The sequence below is a fragment of the Cynara cardunculus genome, assembly GCF_001531365.2.
Source record: "Cynara cardunculus var. scolymus isolate 2C chromosome LG 13, CcrdV1, whole genome shotgun sequence".
Classification (NCBI taxonomy): domain Eukaryota; kingdom Viridiplantae; phylum Streptophyta; class Magnoliopsida; order Asterales; family Asteraceae; genus Cynara; species Cynara cardunculus.
The window spans coordinates 7,072,068-7,094,676 of record NC_037540.1 but is presented as its reverse complement, the minus strand read 5'-3'; the positions used below and the strand labels follow the sequence as shown (position 1 = coordinate 7,094,676).

Here is a 22,609-nt window from a genome sequence, read left to right as displayed (position 1 = left end):
TTAAAATCAAATCAAATCAATTTAAACATATAAAACGTGTTTTTAATTAAAAGTATGATATATGTATTTTTTTTTTCTTTAATACCAATGTTAAAAGCAGTTGTTTTCATAAAAACCTTCTAATTTACAAAAATAGTTTCAAGATGATATATTCATACAAACTGGTGAGGGTTCAACTCTGGCAATTACAACATGAGGGTCATAATTTGATTACGCTTCTTTTGGACATTGGGTTCTTAAGTTAGCAACCTGGTGGGATTTGTTTTTTTGGGGTGGAGACAGTTTTGGACTGAATCGGAAATTGTCGGTTGAAAAATTCTTTTTATACAATAATTGATTGAAATGATTATTAAAATATGAAATTATAAATACACGTGAGAAAGTTCTTGTACTTGTATTGGTTTAATGAATTATCATGTTGTTACTTCAGAAAAAAAAAAACCAACAAATTGATAAATCATTACCCTAGATCATAGAAGGTTTCTCTCTACTTGAAAAATTCTTTTAGGTATATGACCAAAATGCTTGGCCAAAATTTAAGTACATAAAAAATTTGTCTCCCATTTGAATATCATGCTTAAGGCATAAATTTTACCGTTGCTTCGTTAGAGACTTGTTATAAAATGACTAATAATGTTCATTTCAATAAAACTTTATAATTTACTGTATCAACTTGAAATATCTCGATAAAAATATATTATATAAAATGTAACGTGAAGATAAATTGAAACCGAGGGGGAAATGATTAATCAAAATGGTTGTGATGTTTTTTCATGGTGGTGCAACAACGCTCAGGGGATTAAAAACCATCGGTTGGATGAAGATGGGGTTTGTATAGATAGAGACAGGCCTAGAAATTTTTTCATATAAAGGTACCAGTTGACTATAAAAAATAATATATGTGGATATATTTTATAAAATCATCATTGATCTGTTTTAGTTCATTGTTTTTCATACATGAGGTCCTGTGTTCAAACTTTATTGCCAAAAAAAATTCAAAAACATAATAAATCTGAAATTAAAAGCTAAAAATTAAAAAAAATGACACTAACAGGATTTAAACTCGGGTATGAGATGAAAGAGATGGCTTGCAAACCAACTCTACCAAGAGAAACATGTGTTCTTGTTGTAGTTTCAAGATATATATGATGACGCAACAAATTGATACAATGACACTTTTCATGACTCTATTTTTTACACCACAATAGAGGAACGAAAAGGTGGTCTGTGCCACCATATCCAATAAAGTGGGTCCACCCGAGTATAGATGATATAACAAATGGAAAGTATCTTATATATCTGTCACGATTCTTTTAAATACTTGCATCTAATTCAAATTTGGAAAACAATTCAGGTTGAGTACATAAAAAACCAACCAACCCAATCTGAAAACTAGACGGAATAGGTAATCCAATTTCATTGGTTTAAAAAATATACAAACCGATAGAAATAGGGTTGGCCTTCGCATCAAGGGCCAACCCGAACCAACCCAACCCAACAAACTAGTAAGCTACATGTCGATTAAAGATTGGGAAAATCACCAAAATGATCATTTTCGGCTTAAAAGTTTAAATTTGTCAAGCCCATTTGTCAAACACCTGTGTATTATCAAACGTCTGAATCATTTTTGGCCTCATAAAGACGTAAACAACCCAATTTGTATGTGATACGTATCTTCACATTTACGTTTAAACAATTGGACATAAATTTAAACTACCAACATTTTGATATGTAATTGGTTGGGCTAGGTTATATATTGCACCGGTTACGATTTTCTAAACCGGACTAGTTGAGTTAGGTTATTCAAATGGACTTGAGCCCTTAACCCATCCAACCCAACTCAAACCATGTGCACCCTTATGTTTAGGTTTGGGGCGGGAATATGAGGGTTCGCCGGTTTAACCACGACCAGATCACACTAATGAGCAAGCCAAACCGAAAAAATGTTGCAGTTTCCATGAGATAAATGAACAGAAACCATCAGCTAACGGATATCGTTAACAAGATGTGGAATATTCTAACAACTTACTGTAACTGTGTTTCCAAAGAGTGATTACTTATTAATAGAAGAGAACTAGACAAAGAACAGGGACATACCGTTCTAAAGCTGGCCACAAACTGCTGATTTTAAGCTTAACGGGGAATTATTCGCTGTTTTTAATACCAAAGGCAATGAAGTTGACACTGATATCGTCAGTTAATGACCATTGACCGGTCAGGGGATCGTATGCAAAGCCAGCCATCTCTTCAACCTAACAAATGCAGTCAAGTAACGAAACAAAACAGATTATGATGATGTAAAAAAGCTCAAATCCACTTTAACAAGAACCGATATATATATATATATAATATACATATATATATATTGCTTACGGAGATAGAAGCACGCTGCAGTGTTAATACTAGTTCTTCCGGAGTTAAAAAACTCGACCACTGATGTGTGCCCTTGGGAAGCTGTCAACAAACAACTTCTCAGCATACAGAAAATCATAGAATTCCAAAAGGGAAAAAAGAATAAGAAACAGTAATTAGATGTTTAATATTATGAAGTGATGATCATGGCAAAAGAAAGCTAAATTGTTTCTCAACTACACAAACCCTTGTCAGGGCTACTTTTTTCTTAAACGTGGGTGTTCGGGTCAGCCTGCGCACACCTCGGCTAATCCGGCCTTGAAAATAACAGCTAGGAAAATCCTCAGTGGCCCTAAGGAGACTCAGACTAGCGATCTATGAGAAGGAGCCCAGGGCTAGCCTATATTTGAAGTATATAATATTTATATACAACAAATGCAACAGATAAACTCACCCTTGGTGAGGTTTGAACCTCTGACTTCCTGGAAGACCAGAGGCTAGACTAATTTGCCGGTGAACTAGCCCTCAAGGTTTGTCAAGGCTACATGGAAAAATAAAACAGCAACAAGACGAACAAATTCAACAAAATTTGGCAGTAAAGAAAGTTATGATCGTACCCAATGCAGGATGTACTCAGCCGCAACGATGGCAGTTGCATATGCTCTCATAGAACGGTTAATTGTTGAGATGATAGTAGCTCCATGAGGCTTAGTTAATGCCGATAAGGATTTGCAAAAACCATCAGGATTTGCTACATGTTCAATTACCTGATCCAAAGGAAATCAAAGAATGCATATGCAGGGCTTAAATGTAATTTTCTTTCGTTTAAGTCCTATTTTTGAGGATGATTGTAGTTTTATTACTCCCTCCGTCCAAAAATGCAATATTTGCCCGGCATATGGTTTAATGAAAATGTCCGACTGTTGATCAGATCTCTAAAAATGCCCTTTAATAATAAGAAAAAGAAGAAAGATTGCGGACGACAATCAAAGTTACAAATTTCAAGCATTGATTACTAAGGAGCCGTTTACCACACTTACCGGGTGAGCATGGCAAGAACTGAGAATCTCACCGTAAAAAGGCATAGCAAAGACCGAGAATCTTAAGTGATAAAAGGTAAGTGAGGGTGGTGACTCTTGCCGGTAAGCACTTACCTAAGTGTTTCGTAAACGGCCCCCCAAGTGGCAAAAAGCCATTATAAGAGGTTAAACACATCAGACGAATGGAGGTGAACCCCGTAGGGTTTTCAGACATGAATTACGTCCTGTTTACACTCTTATATAAGAAATATGAAAGTGCTATAGGACCCTTCCGTCTATTCCTTGGTAATCTCGATAGTTTTTTTTGTGTCCACTTCCATTCTTGTATCTCATGCATTCCTGAATCGTAAATCTATTATACAAGATAACGGTGGAGAGAAAACATCGAGACGAAAAGGAATTAACCAGTTCAACCATGATAGCAATTCAGCCAACACCGAGAATCATGCAGATAAGGTCGGCACTTTGATGGAGAAAAAAAATCAACCAATTAGATATTCTACAATCGAAGGTGAACCAGAACCAATGGGATTTCTAATAAATGTGAGAATGTCATTTTGATGGATAACACATGATCAAATTATGGATCTAAAGGATACATGATATATGGACTAGTATCATACCTCTAAAGCAATAACAGCATCAAACTTCATCTGTTCTTCAACCAAATTTTCTGTTCACATAGTTATAACAAGCATCATCGAATTTGTATAAAGATGGTCATATAAGGAATATGTATAGAGGAATAATGTCGAAGGGACACACCAACATTATGCTGTCCTACGACATATTTTTCTAATGCCACCTAAGCATCTCAGTTTTCCAATGTCACCAAGTAGCAATCAAAACTCAAAGAATCTTCCAATGGTGCAGTCAAAGATGCAACAAATATTATAATTAAAAGATAATACAATGAGTTAGTGATGTGGCTTTGCAAGGCAAATTGGCTAGATTCATCGATGATCTTCATGGTCTTTTTACAAGCTGGGGGTCAAAAATCAATATAGTTTCTAAGTAAGATATTTGGAATGTTAAACCTATACTAGAAGCAAATCAGGTCGCAAAAACTTATAAATATATGTGGCACTGCACTTATGATTAATCCAAGCTAACCTGGAGAAGAAACAAAATTTTCCGACTAATCTCAAAAAACTATTTTAATGCACAATGATCTCGAGTTAGAAACTCAAATCAAACACATAATGGAGTACAAGATGTATAAAGCATAAATGAGTAGATATAGGAAGTCCAAGGAATGAGAAATGATAAAAGGGGCAGAGTTAAAAGAGTATAGGAGGTACCGGCAGTTGTGCAACGATATTCAATCGAGGAAGCTACAGGATCCAAATCCTAAACAAAAGAAGAAATTGTGGTATACTACATGTCATTATGTACCTAAAATAATAATAAATAATTATATTACCTCCACCCCAAAGTAAACGCAACAACGTCATTTTTGGAATGTCCCAAAATAAAAGCATCAATTCCCTTTTGGCAAAGGTCCAATCCAATATTACCATTTTGCCAATTAGCAACTATTAGAATATTGATAACATTGATTTTGGTCCAAAAGTAATCCTATTTTTTTCACTACTCAGCATATTTTAGATATTTGGCTAATAGCTCAAATACATAAATACATAAGTTTTTACATCTTTCGATATCTCCCCCCCGGCTTCCGGTTCTTCTAGAAATCATTTTTACAGAAGACTATGTGGGTGCAAACACAACACCATTCTAACTAATCATACCGCATGAACTTGTGCAATCTTGATATTCTTCTCCACAGCATCAATTCCTGTCACAGAAGCCCCCATGCGAGCCAAAGGCTGACCAGAGCCAACAAAAAGAAAAAATATATGATATTAAAGTCATAAATGATTGTCTTATAGCACTTAGAAGGGAACAAAAGAACTCTATGTTAATCATTTGTCCACTGTGCATATATGGGGATAAGTTCCATTTGCTGTTATAGAGAAGGCTTTGAAGTTATTTTTGCTAAGCCTCTAAAGCATACAGACCACAAAAAGAGCTTGAGCTTTGCTACCATAAAGGCACTGATAGTTATAAGTACTCTTATCATGCTACTATTCATAATTACTGCACAATAGCCACACCATCATCAATGTGCCTATGTTCAAAGTATATGGCTGCAGCATGGATATCGGAATTTGGAGATTCTAAATACTTAGGATACAGCCATACAGGGGTGCGTCTATATACATGTCTCTGTGTACATATACATGTTTAAAACCAACCAATAAAAGAAAGGTCGTTTCATGATTCATATATTTAATACGATAAATGCACGTTAAAACCCAAGTCTTGCCATGTTTTTACTTTTACTCACTTGTCTACATTAGTCTAAACTATCCAAAAAAACATCATCTTCATCTTTTTTTGTTCTCTTTCAAGGTCTCAGGTTTGATTTGTAGATTGTGAATTTTCTGTTTATTTTTTATTCTATTGTAAAAGAGATGAAAGTTGCCCGTTATGCATCCTGATTCTTTTTATTATATCCTCGTGAATTGGTGGTCAATTCAATAATTTGAGGACACGGACAATGTTTCATAGGTTGTGCACCCCACCACACCCCCAAAAGCACCTGAGACATGATTTGGCAAGGGGGAAAAAGCTTCCCAGTTTCCTAGCAATGTTCCTTTTGTTTTACGGTGAGGGCCATCATTGACAGTTTGACACTGCCATCGCCATTTTTCACATATTCCAGTCTAATCTGCTATTAGTCTGTTCAGATAGAAGGGTGATATTAGGATATTTATGAGTACATTTCTTTCCATAGATTCACCTGGATGTACCTCGTTGCAAAAAAAAAAATTATCATGTATAAATCACTCTGCAGCTTTAAGAACTATTCAGATGTTCAATGCACTCTTAATACACCTATATCTGAACTGCATACTTAATGCTCTCTATTTTGGTGCAAAACAAACATGGGCACCACCCATTTCCAAGTGAATCAAGTCTCGCATTTGCAGTTGCTCAATTAGAAATCAGATTGAAAATAGAACTAACCTTCCACTTCTATATCCATTTTCAGATGGTCATCATGGACCCTTACTGCCAACTCCACACATAATGTTATGTAGCACATAAATTATGCCAGCCTCCCAGTCTTAGAAGTTACATAAAGCCTTTTAAAACAGACTGTAAGCCAAAATTGATGTTCACCCTTATATTCATCTAAACCACACAATAGTTATGTGCATGAGCTTCGTCTTATCACCGACTCCTTGAGTATGGACACCATCTCCCTCTGTATTGTGTATTCTATCTCTCTTTTCGCTTCTCACACAATCTATAACCCTTCACTATCCTACCAAGAGACTTGCGTCCAAATCTTTGATTAATCTATGAACCAAGTGATAGGGTGCTGCCACAATAATAACAAGTACTGATACAAAAAAAGTAAGAGACAGAGAAGACATGTACAAATTAAATGACAATGCCTTGGATGTGAATCTTATACCTCAGATAAAATACCTCCACCACAACCAACATCTATAAATTTTAGTCCTTCAAACGGCCTCGCAGAAAATGGATCCTTTCTGAGAAAGTAACAACCTTAATTACTATGTGTAATATAAGATGAGAGAGATATCCATGGAAAGACAGCAGATATAGCACATTTTGAATCTATCAGATTAGATCATACACTATCATATGCCTCTCTCTGTTTGTAAGTGAGCACGTCTATTTAATCTATTGCTCAGTCCCTCTTCTAGGAAATTTTCTCTATGTGGTGCTCCAGTTATCATGGACTCTGAATGCCCAGAAAGTGACGATGCAATGCAGATCGTGCATAAGAAGCAAGTACAAACAGGAGATATGAATAGAACAATAGATGAAAAGAGACCAATACCCAAAATGTCTGCAAAGAGTCGACCGAATGAAAGTTAGCCTTGTAGGGTTCATAACATGCAATGGCTTAAAAGGACCTTCTGCATCCCACCTGTAGAGGAACAATATCTTTCATCAGTAAGAGAAACAAAATGTCAACAATGGAAAACTATGAAACATATTTCAAAAGTATAAGGGGGTGTTTGGTTAGAGGTATTAAGCAGTAATCAATGGGAATAAAAATAAAAGAAACTGTTTTGTTTTCTATAATATAATGGGCTAATTCCTACAGAAGCCAAAATTTCATTCCTGGTTAAACTAGGGGGATTGAACATTCATTCCCATTTTCATTCACTGTCATTTCCATTTTCATTCCTCAGCATGAGCCAAGCAGACCCTAAAGTTACTACTCAGATTAAATACAGTGAGATATTAATCAAAAGTAAGGATTTGTAAACGGTATCACCAATTAATTTTTTCACTCAACTTCTAATCGAGCAATGTTAATTAAGAATTATCTTATGAAGTTCAAAAACTGAGAGGGGCTTAAGTGGGAAGAAGGTCCAGTTGTATTTCAAAGTAAGGTAGGAAGACATGAGCATGTTGGCAAAGTCCTGCTTCCCAATATTAAAATGATCACGATTTATGCCAGTCTTCCTACCCATTGATTGATCGAAGTCACTTTATATTATAGAAAATATGAGAACCGTCTCACAGAAAACATAATTTGATCACTGAGCATGGTAATGGAAGACTTGAACAGCTGCAACTAACACGTCTTCAAAAAATTACTTTCCTACAACATTTCTAATTTAACATGCTGTCACCTTTCCTGCAGGTACTACCATGGGTGAAGATGGTAGCACTTCTGCAAAAGCAAATAGCATTCCTCCACATTTTTAATTGCCATAATTTCTAACCATTGGTCATCATGATATCATGAAATGCCCTATTTTCTATTTCAACTATAGACTTCCCGGATGCCATTTCTTTCGGTCGATTTTGCGCAGTTATGGGAATCTAAAAAAGCTGATATTTTCCCTGGTACTCTCTTCGCGGTTACCATACTTGCTAAAGGTGCTTCTATTGTTCTACTTATTCACGAATAAAGAGGAAGCTGTTTTATAAACCTTAACCATCTGATTCATGTGTGAGTTCACATTTATTAAACACTTAATAATTTATGCGTAACGGAAGATTACTGTGTCTTTGGCTGACTAAAAAAATGTTTTAGTAGTTTTGCAAAATTCAAAAATTAAACAAGAGACATGCCAATGAAGCCGATTAGATAATGATGTCAACCACTTTCCTAATACTGCTAATAACAAAATAAAGTAAATGAGCTTACCAACTTTCAGCAATAGCCGCAAATTTGGCTAGTTCAGCTTGGTCCACAGAAGAAGCAGAAGCAGCAGGCTGAGGATTGTTGGCGTAAGGCCTACTGTGAAGAAGGGGCTGGAAAGCTGCAAGAACTGCATGTTTGAAATTAGTACTTGAACTATGGAGGGAAAGACCATTGCTTCTGGATAAGTTTTGTAGTTGGTATAGACTCCTTGTAAACATGGTGCGAGACATGGCCACTGCAATAAGATGATTTCTGCTCAATCTTCAGTTTGAGTCTCAATAAGCAAGTGTTATCTCTCTCGCTCTTTCTGAACTGGCTCCTCTAGCAATTGCAAATTGCAGATCTTTTATTCTTTTCTTTCGAGCTTGACGATTAGAAAATGCCGATGATGTTCTTTTCCCATGTTTTCTTCAAGTAACTTGTTTAAAAACTGTCATGTCAACTTTTCATCAAACAGTTGGCGTGCAAAAATATACCCCCAACGAAAGAACACTACTACCAGCAGAAAGAATAATAAGCATGCGAAAGAAAATTCTTGAATGGCTCTTGGAAGAATTAGAACTTCAAAGAAAGAAAAATACGATGATTAATCTGGATGAAGATGCACTGTAAGTAACCTTAAACCAAGATGGATGTAAAGATGATTCAACAACTACGGTTTTTCATAAAGATGCCAAATCAAATCAAATCAAACCAAACAAACCCACTATATCCCATTTGGGTTCTGGGGAGGACAAGATGTAGGTAACATGATTTTTATAAAGATGATGCACTAAATGTAGACAAATGAAACGGTCGACCATGACTGATGATGGATTTTAAGTTTCTAGAACCGTTTGATTAATTGGAGTTCGATTCATTCGTTTTTACCTTTCAGTAGGGTTTAATACCAAGAAAACATGAAATTAGAAATCTTTTTACCTGATTTTGAGGCCAGAACCATATTTCTGCGCTGATATTTCAGGAAAGGACTGAGATTGAACTCGAAGAAACAACTTTAGTTGCAATTTACGTGGGGCCTTCAATGGTGGGCGTTTGCGTGTGTGTGCGCGCGTGCGATGCAGTTAATCCAAAGCAGGGTGAAGGCTCAAAGTTATAAAAGCTTTTTATTTTATTAATTTTTAATTGTTTCTAGTAACGAAAAGTTTTGAGTTCAAAGCTTGTTGGGGGTAGAAAAATTTCATTTGTGTGACTTAATTATAACTATTATATAATATATAAAATTATTAAATTATTTTTAAAGATAATTTGTCTAATTTTGTTATATCCAATTTCATATCAAATACCAGACAAACACTTGTTATGTTTAGTCATGTTCAGTCATATCCTACTCTTTTGTCCAATCTTGTATTCATACCAAACGCTACTGTAAAGTTCTAGTTTGTTTGCTAACCACAAGGGTGGCGTCCAATTGGTTTAAACTTAGACTCCAAAGGTCAAACGTGTCTGGAGATCTCAGGTTCAAATTCAAAAAGAAATAAAAATCCTTTTGCAGCCGCAGAGGTTCAAATGGGACAACTTCAGACTACCCACAAAACGGATGGTTACCATGAAATTAGTCGGCTCACATAAGAGGTTGGATATCGAAATTAATTAAAAAAAAATCTAGTTTGTCATTACCCTCTTGTTTTTTGGGTTCCAAATTTATCATTTTTGTCATAGGAAAATAAGAATTTAATAACATACGACTTTCACCTCTATTCCCATACGAAGATTGTATAAACTTTGTTGAAAATTTACGTCAAATATAGATTGCTTCCAAAATTATCCTAAAAACAGTATGGTTTTAAAAGTTGTAAAATTATTTATTCAAGAAAAAAAATTCAATTTTTAAAATAAAAAATATGTTATTTAATCATTTAATGTGATCCTGCAGATGTTGGCCCAAAATCGACCGATGGATCGTTACATGTCGCATAAAAAAACTACTAAATAAAAAACAAAATCAGAACATCGCAATGGCATTGTTGCATGCTTTCAAGATTGGCCCAAAAAAGACCCTCCCTACTTTTTCTTCAACAAAGCTACAACAATAAGTGCTCAAAATTTCATTTTAGCGACCAGATCTTACACCGAGACTTAAGTTCAACAAAAATGGTAAAATACCCCCATGATGTAAAGTTACCACAGTAAAAAAAAAACAGTAACACAAAATGCGTATCCGGAGTTCCGCAACCCGATATGTGCAGTTATAGATGAGAGAAGCAACCTACTTTGTGTGCCGAAATGATAGCACGAGCACAGTACTAAGAGAACATGCGAAGAAAGTTGCTGGCGTAGGCCATCGGCTTCACATCCGGATGTGGCTGTATAGTTCACAATTTTACAAAATAAGTGAGAATTATAATCTATACCTCAGATAAAACCAACTGCTCTACCATTTAACATAGATGATAGGTCTATGTACATCTTATCTCCTGACCCCACCATATATTGTGTTAGTTTGGTTTCGTTATCTCACATAAAAACACAATGTGGGGGTAGGTTGAGAAGTCTTGTAAGCAGCCTTGTCTTTCTTTTGCATTTTGAAAGAAAAAAAAAAAGCGATTTCCGTTGCTTGAGGATTTAAGTTACTTGACTGCATACATCTTACCTCCCAGACCCTACCTCTAGGTGGAGTATATTGGGTTTTTTGGTTTGAATATAAAAGTTTTTTGCTCGTAGTCTTCTCCCATGTCTCGAATGAAAAGGTATATAAAGAAAAAAACACGAAAAAAAGATATGGAGGAAGGTAGGAGATACTGACCACGGCTGAAAACGTTACAATCTTCGGCTCCATATTGGGGGCTTCAAAACGAATGAAAGCACCTTTGTTGCCCATCTGCAACATGCATAATATACGAATGTCAAAAAGAAGTTGTACAACCACAGCATAAAGTTTATACGTCACACTCTAGAGCGTCCCCACCGCACCGGTCCCACAACCATCATGGGGAGGGAAATCACAGAGCATAAATTGCTAGAAAACATAATTTTCACTTAACATTTTAACTGGTCTCTTTTGCCTATATAAGCACCATCAGCTATTATCAAGCATTTAGTGAAAATGCAAGTATTGAGTGCTAAAATGAGTAAAATAAATTAAAATACCTGGTCGCAGTAGTTTGGAGCAGAAAAAACAGTGATGAGTTTTCCATCGTGCTCAATTTCATAGCCCTCGTCTTTAACCTCATGAGATCGCACGACCAAATCTGCAAAATAAGTTATATTTTGATGAAAACCGGGAGTTTAGAAAATGAAACCGTAATATAAGATAAAGACCGTTATAATTACCAAGATTATTATCATTCAAGAATCTTTTCGTGACATCTCCGCCAAACGAGAGACCTACACCACGCTTGCTAGGTCCTCTTCCAGGATTGGGTTGTGGATCACTCCATAGTAGTTCACACATCAAGCCTGATGATAAGCACCAGATTTGTAAAACATGACAGCCTCCACAAATAACTATCTCAGATAAACAGAAATCAAATGTTTCACATTAAAACTATTAACAGACACTATAATATAAAATAGATTCGATACAACTTTTAAAAAAGATTGATCAAAATAGGAATTCTAATTTGATTCGACAACGATTCGAAAAGAGTTATATCAAATACAAGAAACCTGAAATAGAAAATCATATAAAAAACTTATCAATAAACCTGTCCAAACAAACCTGGTATATCCCACCCGGATGTATGGTTTGAGAGGGGGTAAAACGTACGCGGGCCTTTACCCTCATCTCAAGAAACTGAGAGATTGTTTATGAGAAGACCCCCAGCTTGTGAAAAACAGAAAAAAGGTATACTAAAGAATTTATATAGCACAACATTACATTCTAAAAAGCACATAGTAAAGAATTATACAAGAATGCAAAGAGCCTGCATAGCTAAAAAGCACATAGAACACTCTCCCTACCCCAAAAAAACTCTATTTCTATCAAAATATACCACAAACCTATGTGAAGACGCTCAAACCTCCCCCCAACCCACCATCTACCCTCCCAACCCCCTCCCCCAAACTGCAGTCCTACAAGCAATCAACTACCCTAATTCGCCACCTCCAAGAACTCCTATCAGAGGTCATGCCCTCAGAAAGGTCAACAATCTACATAAACGCTGTCTGAAAAATGGGAGTACACATGACACATCTGACACAGCCATCCAGTTTGTCAAAGGGCACCAGGATAGATATAATCGAAAAGGCATCAAACGAGCTCTAGGATCATAGACTCTCCAGTTTTGATCTCCTGAAATGAACCTAAGGTTTACATTTAAGAAAGTTATATCTGGGAAATCCAAAGGTAAGGATTTGAAGGTCACCGAATGTCGAACTTAAGAAAAAAGATTAAAATACATGGGAAGATAAGATTACCACCTGTGGGAAAGAAACGAAAGGTCATATAAAAAGATGTAATCGACTCAACTTAGGCCTTCGGATAGACCGCAATAGAAAAGTTTTTCCTTTTTTCTAAATTTTTGGCAATGAAAAGGAAACCTAATTGGTAGAAGGGGAAGAATTCACAGAACAGGACAACTCATCTTCGAAGAATAGTTGAAAAGACTAACAAAAGAACACAACAAAAATCAAAAAGGGAATACCCAACAAGGCCTCTCCTTTGCCAACTAACTGCAATGTCAACCCACTAAACAACAATGTTCCGTACCCAAATCCTTGAGGGCCAGATCAACTGGCAAATAGAGGCTAGGCATTAAGGCTCCTCCCTATCGTTCGCCAATTCAGGGCTCCTCAGGGTCACTAGGGATTTTCCTGACTATTATCTTCAGGTCCCCCGTGGGATTAGTTGAGGTGCCACAGTTACCAACAAAAAATTTCCATACCCAAAAGAAGCCACATGCACAACCTCATAATTTGACGAGGTGTAGTGACAGCAGCATCCAGAAAGATCTCGAAAAGGAAGTCTTACACATTACACAGCTTCCAAAAACAAATGCATTCCATGATCATGATGATCATATGAACAGGGCAAAACAGCATCATGTAATAATGTTATGTGGGTTCACTTCAATGTGTAATTGGGTAGGAATTGATCTGATTTTACAACTAAGAATTATGGACTAGGGTGGTTTGGCTGGGTTTTGCCTTTTGTATGTGTGGTTATCTTGGTTAGATCCCATCACAATGGTTGCAACACGACTTGGGTTCGAATCTGAATGAGGATGTATATGTACTACTTCAACTGTTCTTAAGATGCCAAGTAATAATTTTCCTACTTCCATAAAAGAATAGAAAACATGTAGAAAGAGTAGGATCTAAATTATTTTCTTTATTGCTTTTCAATTCCCTTAATATCAGGGAAGTAGTTGTAGGTTCGTATATATAAAAAATATATAGGGACATATAAAGGAAATGAAGAAGTTGTCTTCACATAAAATTTGTAGACAGAGAGAAGTTGCAACTAGCTAATACTGGTAGAAGTATATGATGGAACAGGGATTTCTCGGAGGGCAACAAAAAAGTAATTGCATTCTTCAAAAAAGCCAGAACATAAATGAATAGAAAGGCATACATACAAATTTCAACTTAACAATAGGGCTTGATATGTAGTCTCACTGTTTCAATGGCCAAAATACACACACACACACACATATATATATATATATAGAGAGAGAGAGAGAAAGGTCCAAATATATCTAAACTATAAGCTAAAGAGCATAAGAGTTGTTTGATAAAACATATATACTTTTGAACTGTAGCATATTAATATCCATAGCATATCAGATAATATAACATAACCAATGAGTTTTTCAAACACTAACCCATATTTACATCATACCTTCTTCAGGGGGCTCACAAAAACGATCAATTGCTTTGATTTGGGAGAGCTTCACTCCATCGGTGCTAAAAAGTCCTCCATGAACCACAAATATCTTCTCATTTATAACATGAGCTAAAGGTAAATAGCAGAAAACTTCCGCAAAGAGTTCCACAAATTTATCACTCAACTTAGATTTGACCTCGCCCTCAAAGCCATATATCTTGTTCATGCTCTTGCTTTCATGATTTCCACGAGAAAGATAAATTGCTGAACACATGAATAATAAAATGTTATTACTATTTCAACTCCAATGGAAGTATAAAGCCTCGAACAATTAAATATTGAGGACTTAGATTCGTTTGTAAACTCTAGAGATATAATAGCAATAAAGGTACACAATCAAAAGTGGGTTACCTGATGGAGACATACACTTGAATGCAAAAAGCGTGAGAATAACCTCCACAGAGAAGGAACCCCGATCAACAAAATCACCATTAAACAAATAGGGGTTTTCATCGGAGGGGAGGCCATTTAGCTCAAAGATGTTTAACAGATCAAAGAACTGCATTCATAGAAGGCAGGTCCTCAGAAGAGAAAAGAAGATAAAACCAAATAATTGAAGCAACAAGGACACGATAATAAAAAGTAGCATAAACAAACTATACAGAGACAAAATATAGGCAGCAGGCCATTACCCAGTGTATATCTGTGTATATTTTGTCTGTGAAACAGAATGAATTAACGAGATATACCTATTAAATAGGATTACCGCCCAACCACAACTTCAAGAAATAACTTGCGCTGAATTGTAAACGCTTACTCAAGAGTCAAGTAACAAGTTTTTGGAAGTACCCAAAAAGCCTTGGTAGTGTTACAAAATAAATTACTTGTACTATATGTTAATTTTCTCTAGAATCAAAACTATTTGGTCAATTCCGCCACTAGCAAGCTTTGAAAATCAATTTAGAGAGTTAACACCAGTTTGATTTTAATTTGGAAATAGAAACCTATTTAATGGTAATAACAAAAAACAAAGTGACTCAGTTTATCCCTGATGCAAAAAAATCAAACATAAAGAGGACAATTCAAGAAAGGGATGTAACCGAAGCCCAAGAAGAACTTGCAACGAAAGAAGAAACATAAACTTGTTCTTTTAACTCTCTCCAATGTCATGATTTATAAAAATCTAGGCAGGGCTTCTCCCACAGGTCACCACTTCCAGTCTCCTGGGGGCCACTGGGGATTTTCACGGTTGTTATCTTCAAATCCCTATGGGATTAGTCGAGGTGCGCACAGGCTGGCCCAGACACCCACCGTTACCCACAAAAATGTCATAATTTATAGCAGGCCAGTCAAGGAAGATCTCTATTCTAACAATCTAGGAAGATAAGTTTAACAAAATTCCTACTATTCTAAATACTGTCAAATTTGTTCTCTATCCTTGTTTAAGTGTAATTCTTTCCACCCTTCTATTCCACGAATATCATACTAAGAACTCAGAAAAGCATTCTGCAAAGGAAACAGAAGACATAAATTACCTGACCATGTACATCACCACAAACTGTGAAATGCTTTCCATTTATGACCTTTACATCAACAAGAGATGGCAAGGCCATTAGAATTTCCCTGATCTGTAAAACAATCTGGAAGGCATACCTACAACATTTGAACATCAAGACTAAGAGGGAATCTAGAATATCACAGTAATGCAAAACCAAAACCTTATGATAAGAACTTCATAAAATACCGCTTATGTAAGCATTTCTGATTCTTGAAGTCATCCATCATTTTCTTCATAAATTCTAGCGTTACTACATCTCCCTCTATTCTTGCACCCGCATATTGTGACTCCACATCTTAAGTTCACAGAGAAAGAAGGTTTAGAAAGCCTCATTTGAACAAGTTTCAGAGTCTTGTTGTTTAATATAGCTGCTTGAAACTTGTGAAGGAGATGAAAGTACATGAAGCATGGAAGGTTACTCAATATCTTGCTTCTCAAAATGGCGTCCAAAAATTGATCAAACACGTATAAGAAAGACACAAACCACAAAGAGAAGTCAACATCTAATGTTCATTTTAATATTGAACAGGTCAAGGAAAAAACTTATAAGAATGTACGTCTCTACAAAGACTTGTTAGTATGAGTTATTGATTTTGTTAATGTGTTTGTTATGCCTTCAAACTCAATAACAAGAACAAAATATGGACACATACGTTCAAGAAAACATATGCACAGGTGGTTTAGTAAATAAATAAAACTGTAGAAGGGAATTGACGAAACAACAAAGGGATCGAAACCATATGTGGAGTCGTGGAGCATTCAAATAAGAATAACCTTTTATATTCAAGTAAAGCTAAAGCAAGAGGTATCGTGAGGAATTGACTCATAGAGAAGATAAAGGTTAGAGAAATAGAAAAATGATATGTGGGGCCCATGTTGTTAAAGATGATATAGTCACTCATCCTTCTAATCCTCATTAGCATTGTCTCACTTGAAAATCAGGACATAATCATGCAACAAATAAATTTCAGAACTCCGTGACTACCCAATATGCTAAATCGTAGGAAAATAAGCAACCCTCGAAACATAAAGATTTAGAAATAGAGCAATGCTAAAACATTCCACGTCGTAAAAGTCGTATTACACTATGCCATGTATCCTCTCTACTCGAATATTATTTGATTTTGCAAAAAGTACAATCCTGACCTAAATAAGAGAAACTTAAAACTATCATAACAACTGAATATTAATAAATAATAGCATTCAAAGAGCAATACCTATAGTACGGAAATCAATAGATTCAGATACTGAACGCCGTTCAGTGGTAGGTATAGCAATTGCTTCTTCAAATTTAAGCTTCATAACAGCTTTCTCACATTCCTTCAGTTTCTTAGAAGCATCCGGATCATTGGGAGATATTCTTTTCACCTAATTCGATGTCAGTGTAAGAAAAACCGCAGGTGTTAGTGGTCAAGCAAGATTAATTTCTGCAGAGAATGTACAACTTAAAGGTAGTTATACGCATTTATAATAAAGATGCAACACTGTCAACATATACTTAAGATTGAACTAAAAAAAAATGCTAAAGGTTCAATCATATATGATAGATTAAAACTTGCACTTACTGGGTTCAAAACCAAATAATATTGTATTTTGAATTTCATTGAATTTAGTGATTAGTACCAAAAAGGAGAACCTCAAACCAAATTTAGGCACATTAAAGAACCAAACCAAATGAAACCCAGAAGTAGGGTCTGGGGAGGGCAGGATTAATGTAGACCTTATCATCTACCTCCAAGGGTAGAGAGGCTGATTCCGTGAAGACCCCGGATTGCAAAATTTTAATTTCGGCACATTTAATCAACTCTAAAATTGGACTCTTTATGTCATTTACGTAAATTATCGCATTAATAACCTAAACATACAAAGAAAAGGCCACAAAGAATAAACTGACATGCTATCCGACTAATATAAGAGGGAGCATATTCTATTACGTGAAGATTTTGTCACTTCCTAACTCCAAGTACAGATGTAATGCACCATAGGAGGCATATAGTTAAGTCCATGTCATGGATCACAAAAGTTATCCATTTGCATTCACAACAATTATAATTTAATAGGTACGAAATTAATCATTCACTATGTAGTTGAAATGATTGAAAACAATACAAACCTGTTGGAAATCCTTGAGTGCTTCTTTAAACTTTCCCATTGCAAGATATGCAGCACCACGCCGATAATAACCCTAGAATTACTGATATTTTATCAACAAAAAGACCAATATATCCACAACTTAGATTTCTAGGGAAGGAGACATCAAAAATAAAAACCATGCCTTTGAATACTTGGGGTCAATCTCAACAGCCTTGGATGCATCTTGTATTGCACTTCCATATTCCTCCAACTTAGTATGAGCTAGAGCTCGATTCGCCAGATATACAGCATTTTCACTATTTAGTTCGATTGCTTGTGTATATAAATCAATTGCCTGAGAATATTTATGGGCTGCCAAAACAATCCTTTTCGAATCAGAAAATGTACAGGGAATCCCAAGAACACCAATCTATAAAAACCTAGAAAACAGACTGATACTATTCAAACTGAGCATATTAACTTGCCAATTTGACGTTTCCAATGGTAAAACTGACCATAAACATTCATTTACAATGTCTCTGAACCATAAAATGGATAAATAATCGCCAGCCATTACACATATACGAATACGCATGTCGCTGGCATTCAGTAAAACAAGAAAGGGATTGATTGGAGGAAGAAAAGGAGTTAGAAAAGCCAATAAGATTACCTTTAAAAGCTTCATTAGCTTGGAGTTTGATTTGTTCAGCCTGTGAGACGTCTGAATTTTCAGTAGCCATAGATGGCATAATCGAAGCTCTCCTCCAAAAAATGTTTGGTTTCTGCGGTCACATAGATTGAGATGCTTTTGCACTTCACCCTAAAGGCTTCCGGGCCCCTTTTCCATCATTATCATTATTTTATCTTTACTTTTCCCTAAATTATATCATCACCTGTAAATCAATTAAAAAGCTACCTGTGCATGCATGATAAAAATCGACGCTTTGGTAGTTGCTGAATGTTTACAAAATTATTTAGAGAGTTTAATAATTATTAAGAGGCAGATTTTTTTTCTAAACAAGATTTACTTCTTAATGATTCAAATGTTGTCTCTTAATGAAATTATTAAGAGGTAAACAAACAACCCTTATTTTATGTATATTTTAATTAATTCTAGAAAAATCATTTCTCTTATTCAAATTGGTTTTTTAACTATCTCTCTTCCAAATTGATTAAAATGTCACTACTTTCATAATATTTGGGTCCGTGATAGCTAAAAGACAAAGAAAAAATCAAATTCAACCAGTTTACCGTCACAATTGCGGACCTGACCGTCGCTATGGTATATTTATGTTGAATTTGAATTGTTTTTTTGGTCTTTAGCTATTACGAACCTGGATATTATGAAAAATTTGACATTTTGGTTAACCCGATAGTGAAATGGCTATAAAACTAATTTGAATGAGGGAAATGGTTAAACTTTTAATTCTAAGGGTTTAGAAAAACAGTCTATAAAACACCTAGTGGTCTTGTAGGACTCATACATTAACTTCCAAGAAATATTATAAAAGACTCAAGTCTTATTGTCAGTTGAACTAACCTACAAAATTGAACAACAAATCAGATAGATAATAATAATAATACAGATATGTTTTTATGATAAAGTTGAAATATGTTGGTATTCTTCTTCATTAATACAAATCTTTTGGATTATTGAAAATAATGATAAATTAATGATGATGTTATTGAATATGCTTAGGCTATTTTACTGGGAATATTAAATACCAAATTTGATACCAGATCATTCCAATAGATATCATATATTACATTGAATTTGATGTAGTGAATGGTAGCATATCAAAATTGATGTAACGTTATTCATTTACACCAATAGAAATTGACAGATAATAACATACCTATAATCTTACATTTTGATGTATGATTTAAAGTTATCCGTTTGACTAAATTCATTATTTGCACCAAAATTTATAAAATTCTTAATAAATTTTCTGTTACCCGTTATAGATGCCTGAGAGGCAACGGGTCGTAGGGGTACCTGGGACCCCAAATCTTTCATCCCACTAAGAAATAAGATTGTATCATCGTCTTTATCCCGCAAGGGAACAGGGAATCAAGGATTTTTCCTATGTATAAAATTTAGATTTTTTAGTAACATATATATATATATATATATGTATATATATATATATATTAAGGGTTGTTTCAAATACTAACCAAGATTTTTGTGTTAATTTTGTTAACCAAGCTCAACCAATCATATTTCATATTTTCTTTAGGTTCACATATAACTCATATATTAATGACAAGAGTAATTAAGTAATTTTTTATTTATGTAACTCCCAAATCATTAATTGGGAGTTACAAATCTAAAAATCTCAATAATTGATGATTATGTAATATTGATATTTTTTTATACGTGTTAATGTTTTGTAATTTCGATTTATTCTATCCATAATGATATTGATTTTGTAATTGTTAAAGAATTTMCRATTGTAAAGATTTCGATATCGTCCGAGTAATATGGATAAATCTATTGGAAAAAAGATCGACAACAATGAAAATGTTAAAATCGTCTATGACTACAATCGGAATTCGAATTCATATGTAATTATTAAAGAATTGTTCACAAGTGTTCATATTGTGTTCATATATACATTAGCTGCATATCTCAACATTGGTTTGCTCCTGAATGTGTTCATAATTAAGAAATTATTGTTCACAAACTGTTCATATTGTGTTCATATGTACACTAGCTGCATATCTCAACATTGGTTTGCTCCTGAATGTGTTCATAATGAAGGAACTATTATTCACAAACTGTTCATATTGTGTTCATACCTGTTTTTTTATTTATTTACTTTCGTGTAACAACTATTCTTATTATATTCATATTGTGTTCATAAATGTTATACAGTCCAAGTTCATATATATGTCAATTTTTGTTCGTATTTGACACAATGGTTCATATATGTGTATATATATATATATATGTGTGTGTGTGTGTGTGTGTTTGTTCATATGGTTCTTACATTAACAAAAATAAATTAATAAAAATAATGAGATTTTTTGACCAATTAATGATATGGGAGTTACATAAAAAAGAAAATTACCTAAATACCATTTTCCCCTTTGTTCACATGTGTTCTTTGAAATTATAAATTTAAAAATATAATTTTTTTCTCATGATTAATCACAACCCTTTATTGTAAGAATCAATGGCCAAAATTGGTTTACAAGGTTAACACAAAAATCTTGGTTAGTATTTGAACCAAGCTCTCTCTCTCTCTCTCTCTCTATACATATATATATATATGGTTGGGTTCTTTACACTTGAATTTTCACAACAAAATGTTGTGAATGTAAAAAAAACCGAACCTTCACAACAAAGACAATGTGAAGATTACCTTTACAGTGTTTTGCTGTGAAGTTTCAAGTGAAAATCGTATTTTACGAAAACAGTTTTGTCTCACATGATCCCAATTATATCTATACTATCTTATTAAACAAATTTAGCAAAAGTCTTAAACTTCTAAATTACCAAAATACCATTTATACTCACTTTTTCACCTTTTCACTCCCTCCTCTCATCACATACACTCAATCTCTCACATACATTTTTTTTTAAATTATAATTTTAAATTTACACTTTATACCCCTATAATTAATTAATTTATTTATTTATTTTACGTCCTTTACTTTTAAATGTTTCATTTTAAACTTTTATCAAATTAACATACATAATCGTATATCAATTAAAACATGTTTAAAAAATACATTTTTATTTTAACAAGTTACACCATTATAATCGTCTCGTTAATACCTTCGAAATGAGTCCAATATTGAATAATTTTTTACTTAATTATATTATTATATATTATATATACTGTGAAAAAATATTTTTAATRTTTACGATTTATACTTTTATAGTTATTTATTTATATATATTATATATATTTTAGAGTTAGGCTGTCCAAATTGCACTGTATAATATGTTATTGGGTTTTTTTGAAATATATATATATATACATACATACATACATACATACATACATGTATTAATTCAACATTAATCTGAGTTTCTGGACAAGAAAGAGGGTAATCAGTTGAAATTTCATTTCTAAAATTCATCTTTTTTTTGTCTTTTTCATGGCTTATGATCTGTCAAATTTGTAGTTTTTCTTATTGTTTTTGAGTGTTTATCTTAAAACTCAAGTTTTTTGGTTCTTTGCTTTTGGTGTAAATCGAATACATTTGTGGAGTCGTTTAAATATGTTGGATTTTATATATATTGGATTTTAAACTGTCATACAATTTTTGTCATCGATAGTCTGTAATTGGAACCATAACTCTTATTTATTCAAATTGTATTAATATGTAAAGACCAAGTGTAACCTATATCATCGTTAAATCTTATCTTATAAAACCAGTGGAACTTCATAATTGTTAAAATTCATCGCTCCCGCCGCATTGCGCGGGTACACAACTAGTATAAATAAATATATATATATATATATATATTACTAAAAAATATAGTATTTTTATGTAACATTGATTCTCTTAAGAATATTCTTTAAATTTTTACGATGTTAATAAGTATTTTTTATATTTACTTATTAATCATTTTTTTTATTAAAATTTATTCTTATTAAGATACA

General features: G+C 34.1%; 2 protein-coding genes across 3 annotated transcripts; both read right to left on the bottom strand.

Annotated features, from left to right (window-relative positions):
- Positions 1–1,937: 1,937 nt before the first annotated feature.
- Positions 1,938–9,617, bottom strand: LOC112525219 (ubiquinone biosynthesis O-methyltransferase, mitochondrial). Of its 2 annotated transcripts, none has more exons than XM_025135245.1 (10): positions 9,517–9,617; positions 8,599–9,013; positions 7,273–7,362; positions 6,880–6,958; positions 5,144–5,221; positions 4,694–4,742; positions 4,016–4,065; positions 2,970–3,119; positions 2,374–2,454; positions 1,938–2,252 (listed from the first exon to the last, which is right to left on the bottom strand). In XM_025135245.1, exons 2-10 carry the CDS (start codon positions 8,823–8,825, stop codon positions 2,145–2,147), a joined length of 912 nt encoding a protein of 303 aa, XP_024991013.1. In that variant the 5' UTR covers positions 8,826–9,013; positions 9,517–9,617; the 3' UTR covers positions 1,938–2,144. The 2 variants fall into 2 exon arrangements, with proteins under 2 accessions (XP_024991013.1, XP_024991014.1); XM_025135246.1 differs by having other exon boundaries at positions 8,599–9,025; positions 9,517–9,581.
- Positions 9,618–10,540: 923 nt separating this feature from the next.
- LOC112525454 (serine/threonine-protein phosphatase 5) lies at positions 10,541–18,779 on the bottom strand. Its single transcript, XM_025135587.1, has 12 exons — positions 18,664–18,779; positions 18,196–18,365; positions 18,034–18,105; positions 17,138–17,288; positions 16,107–16,215; positions 15,898–16,015; positions 14,774–14,921; positions 14,378–14,626; positions 11,869–11,994; positions 11,686–11,786; positions 11,342–11,416; positions 10,541–10,901 (listed from the first exon to the last, which is right to left on the bottom strand). Exons 1-12 carry the CDS (start codon positions 18,740–18,742, stop codon positions 10,842–10,844), a joined length of 1,458 nt encoding a protein of 485 aa, XP_024991355.1. The 5' UTR covers positions 18,743–18,779; the 3' UTR covers positions 10,541–10,841.
- Positions 18,780–22,609: the final 3,830 nt, after the last annotated feature.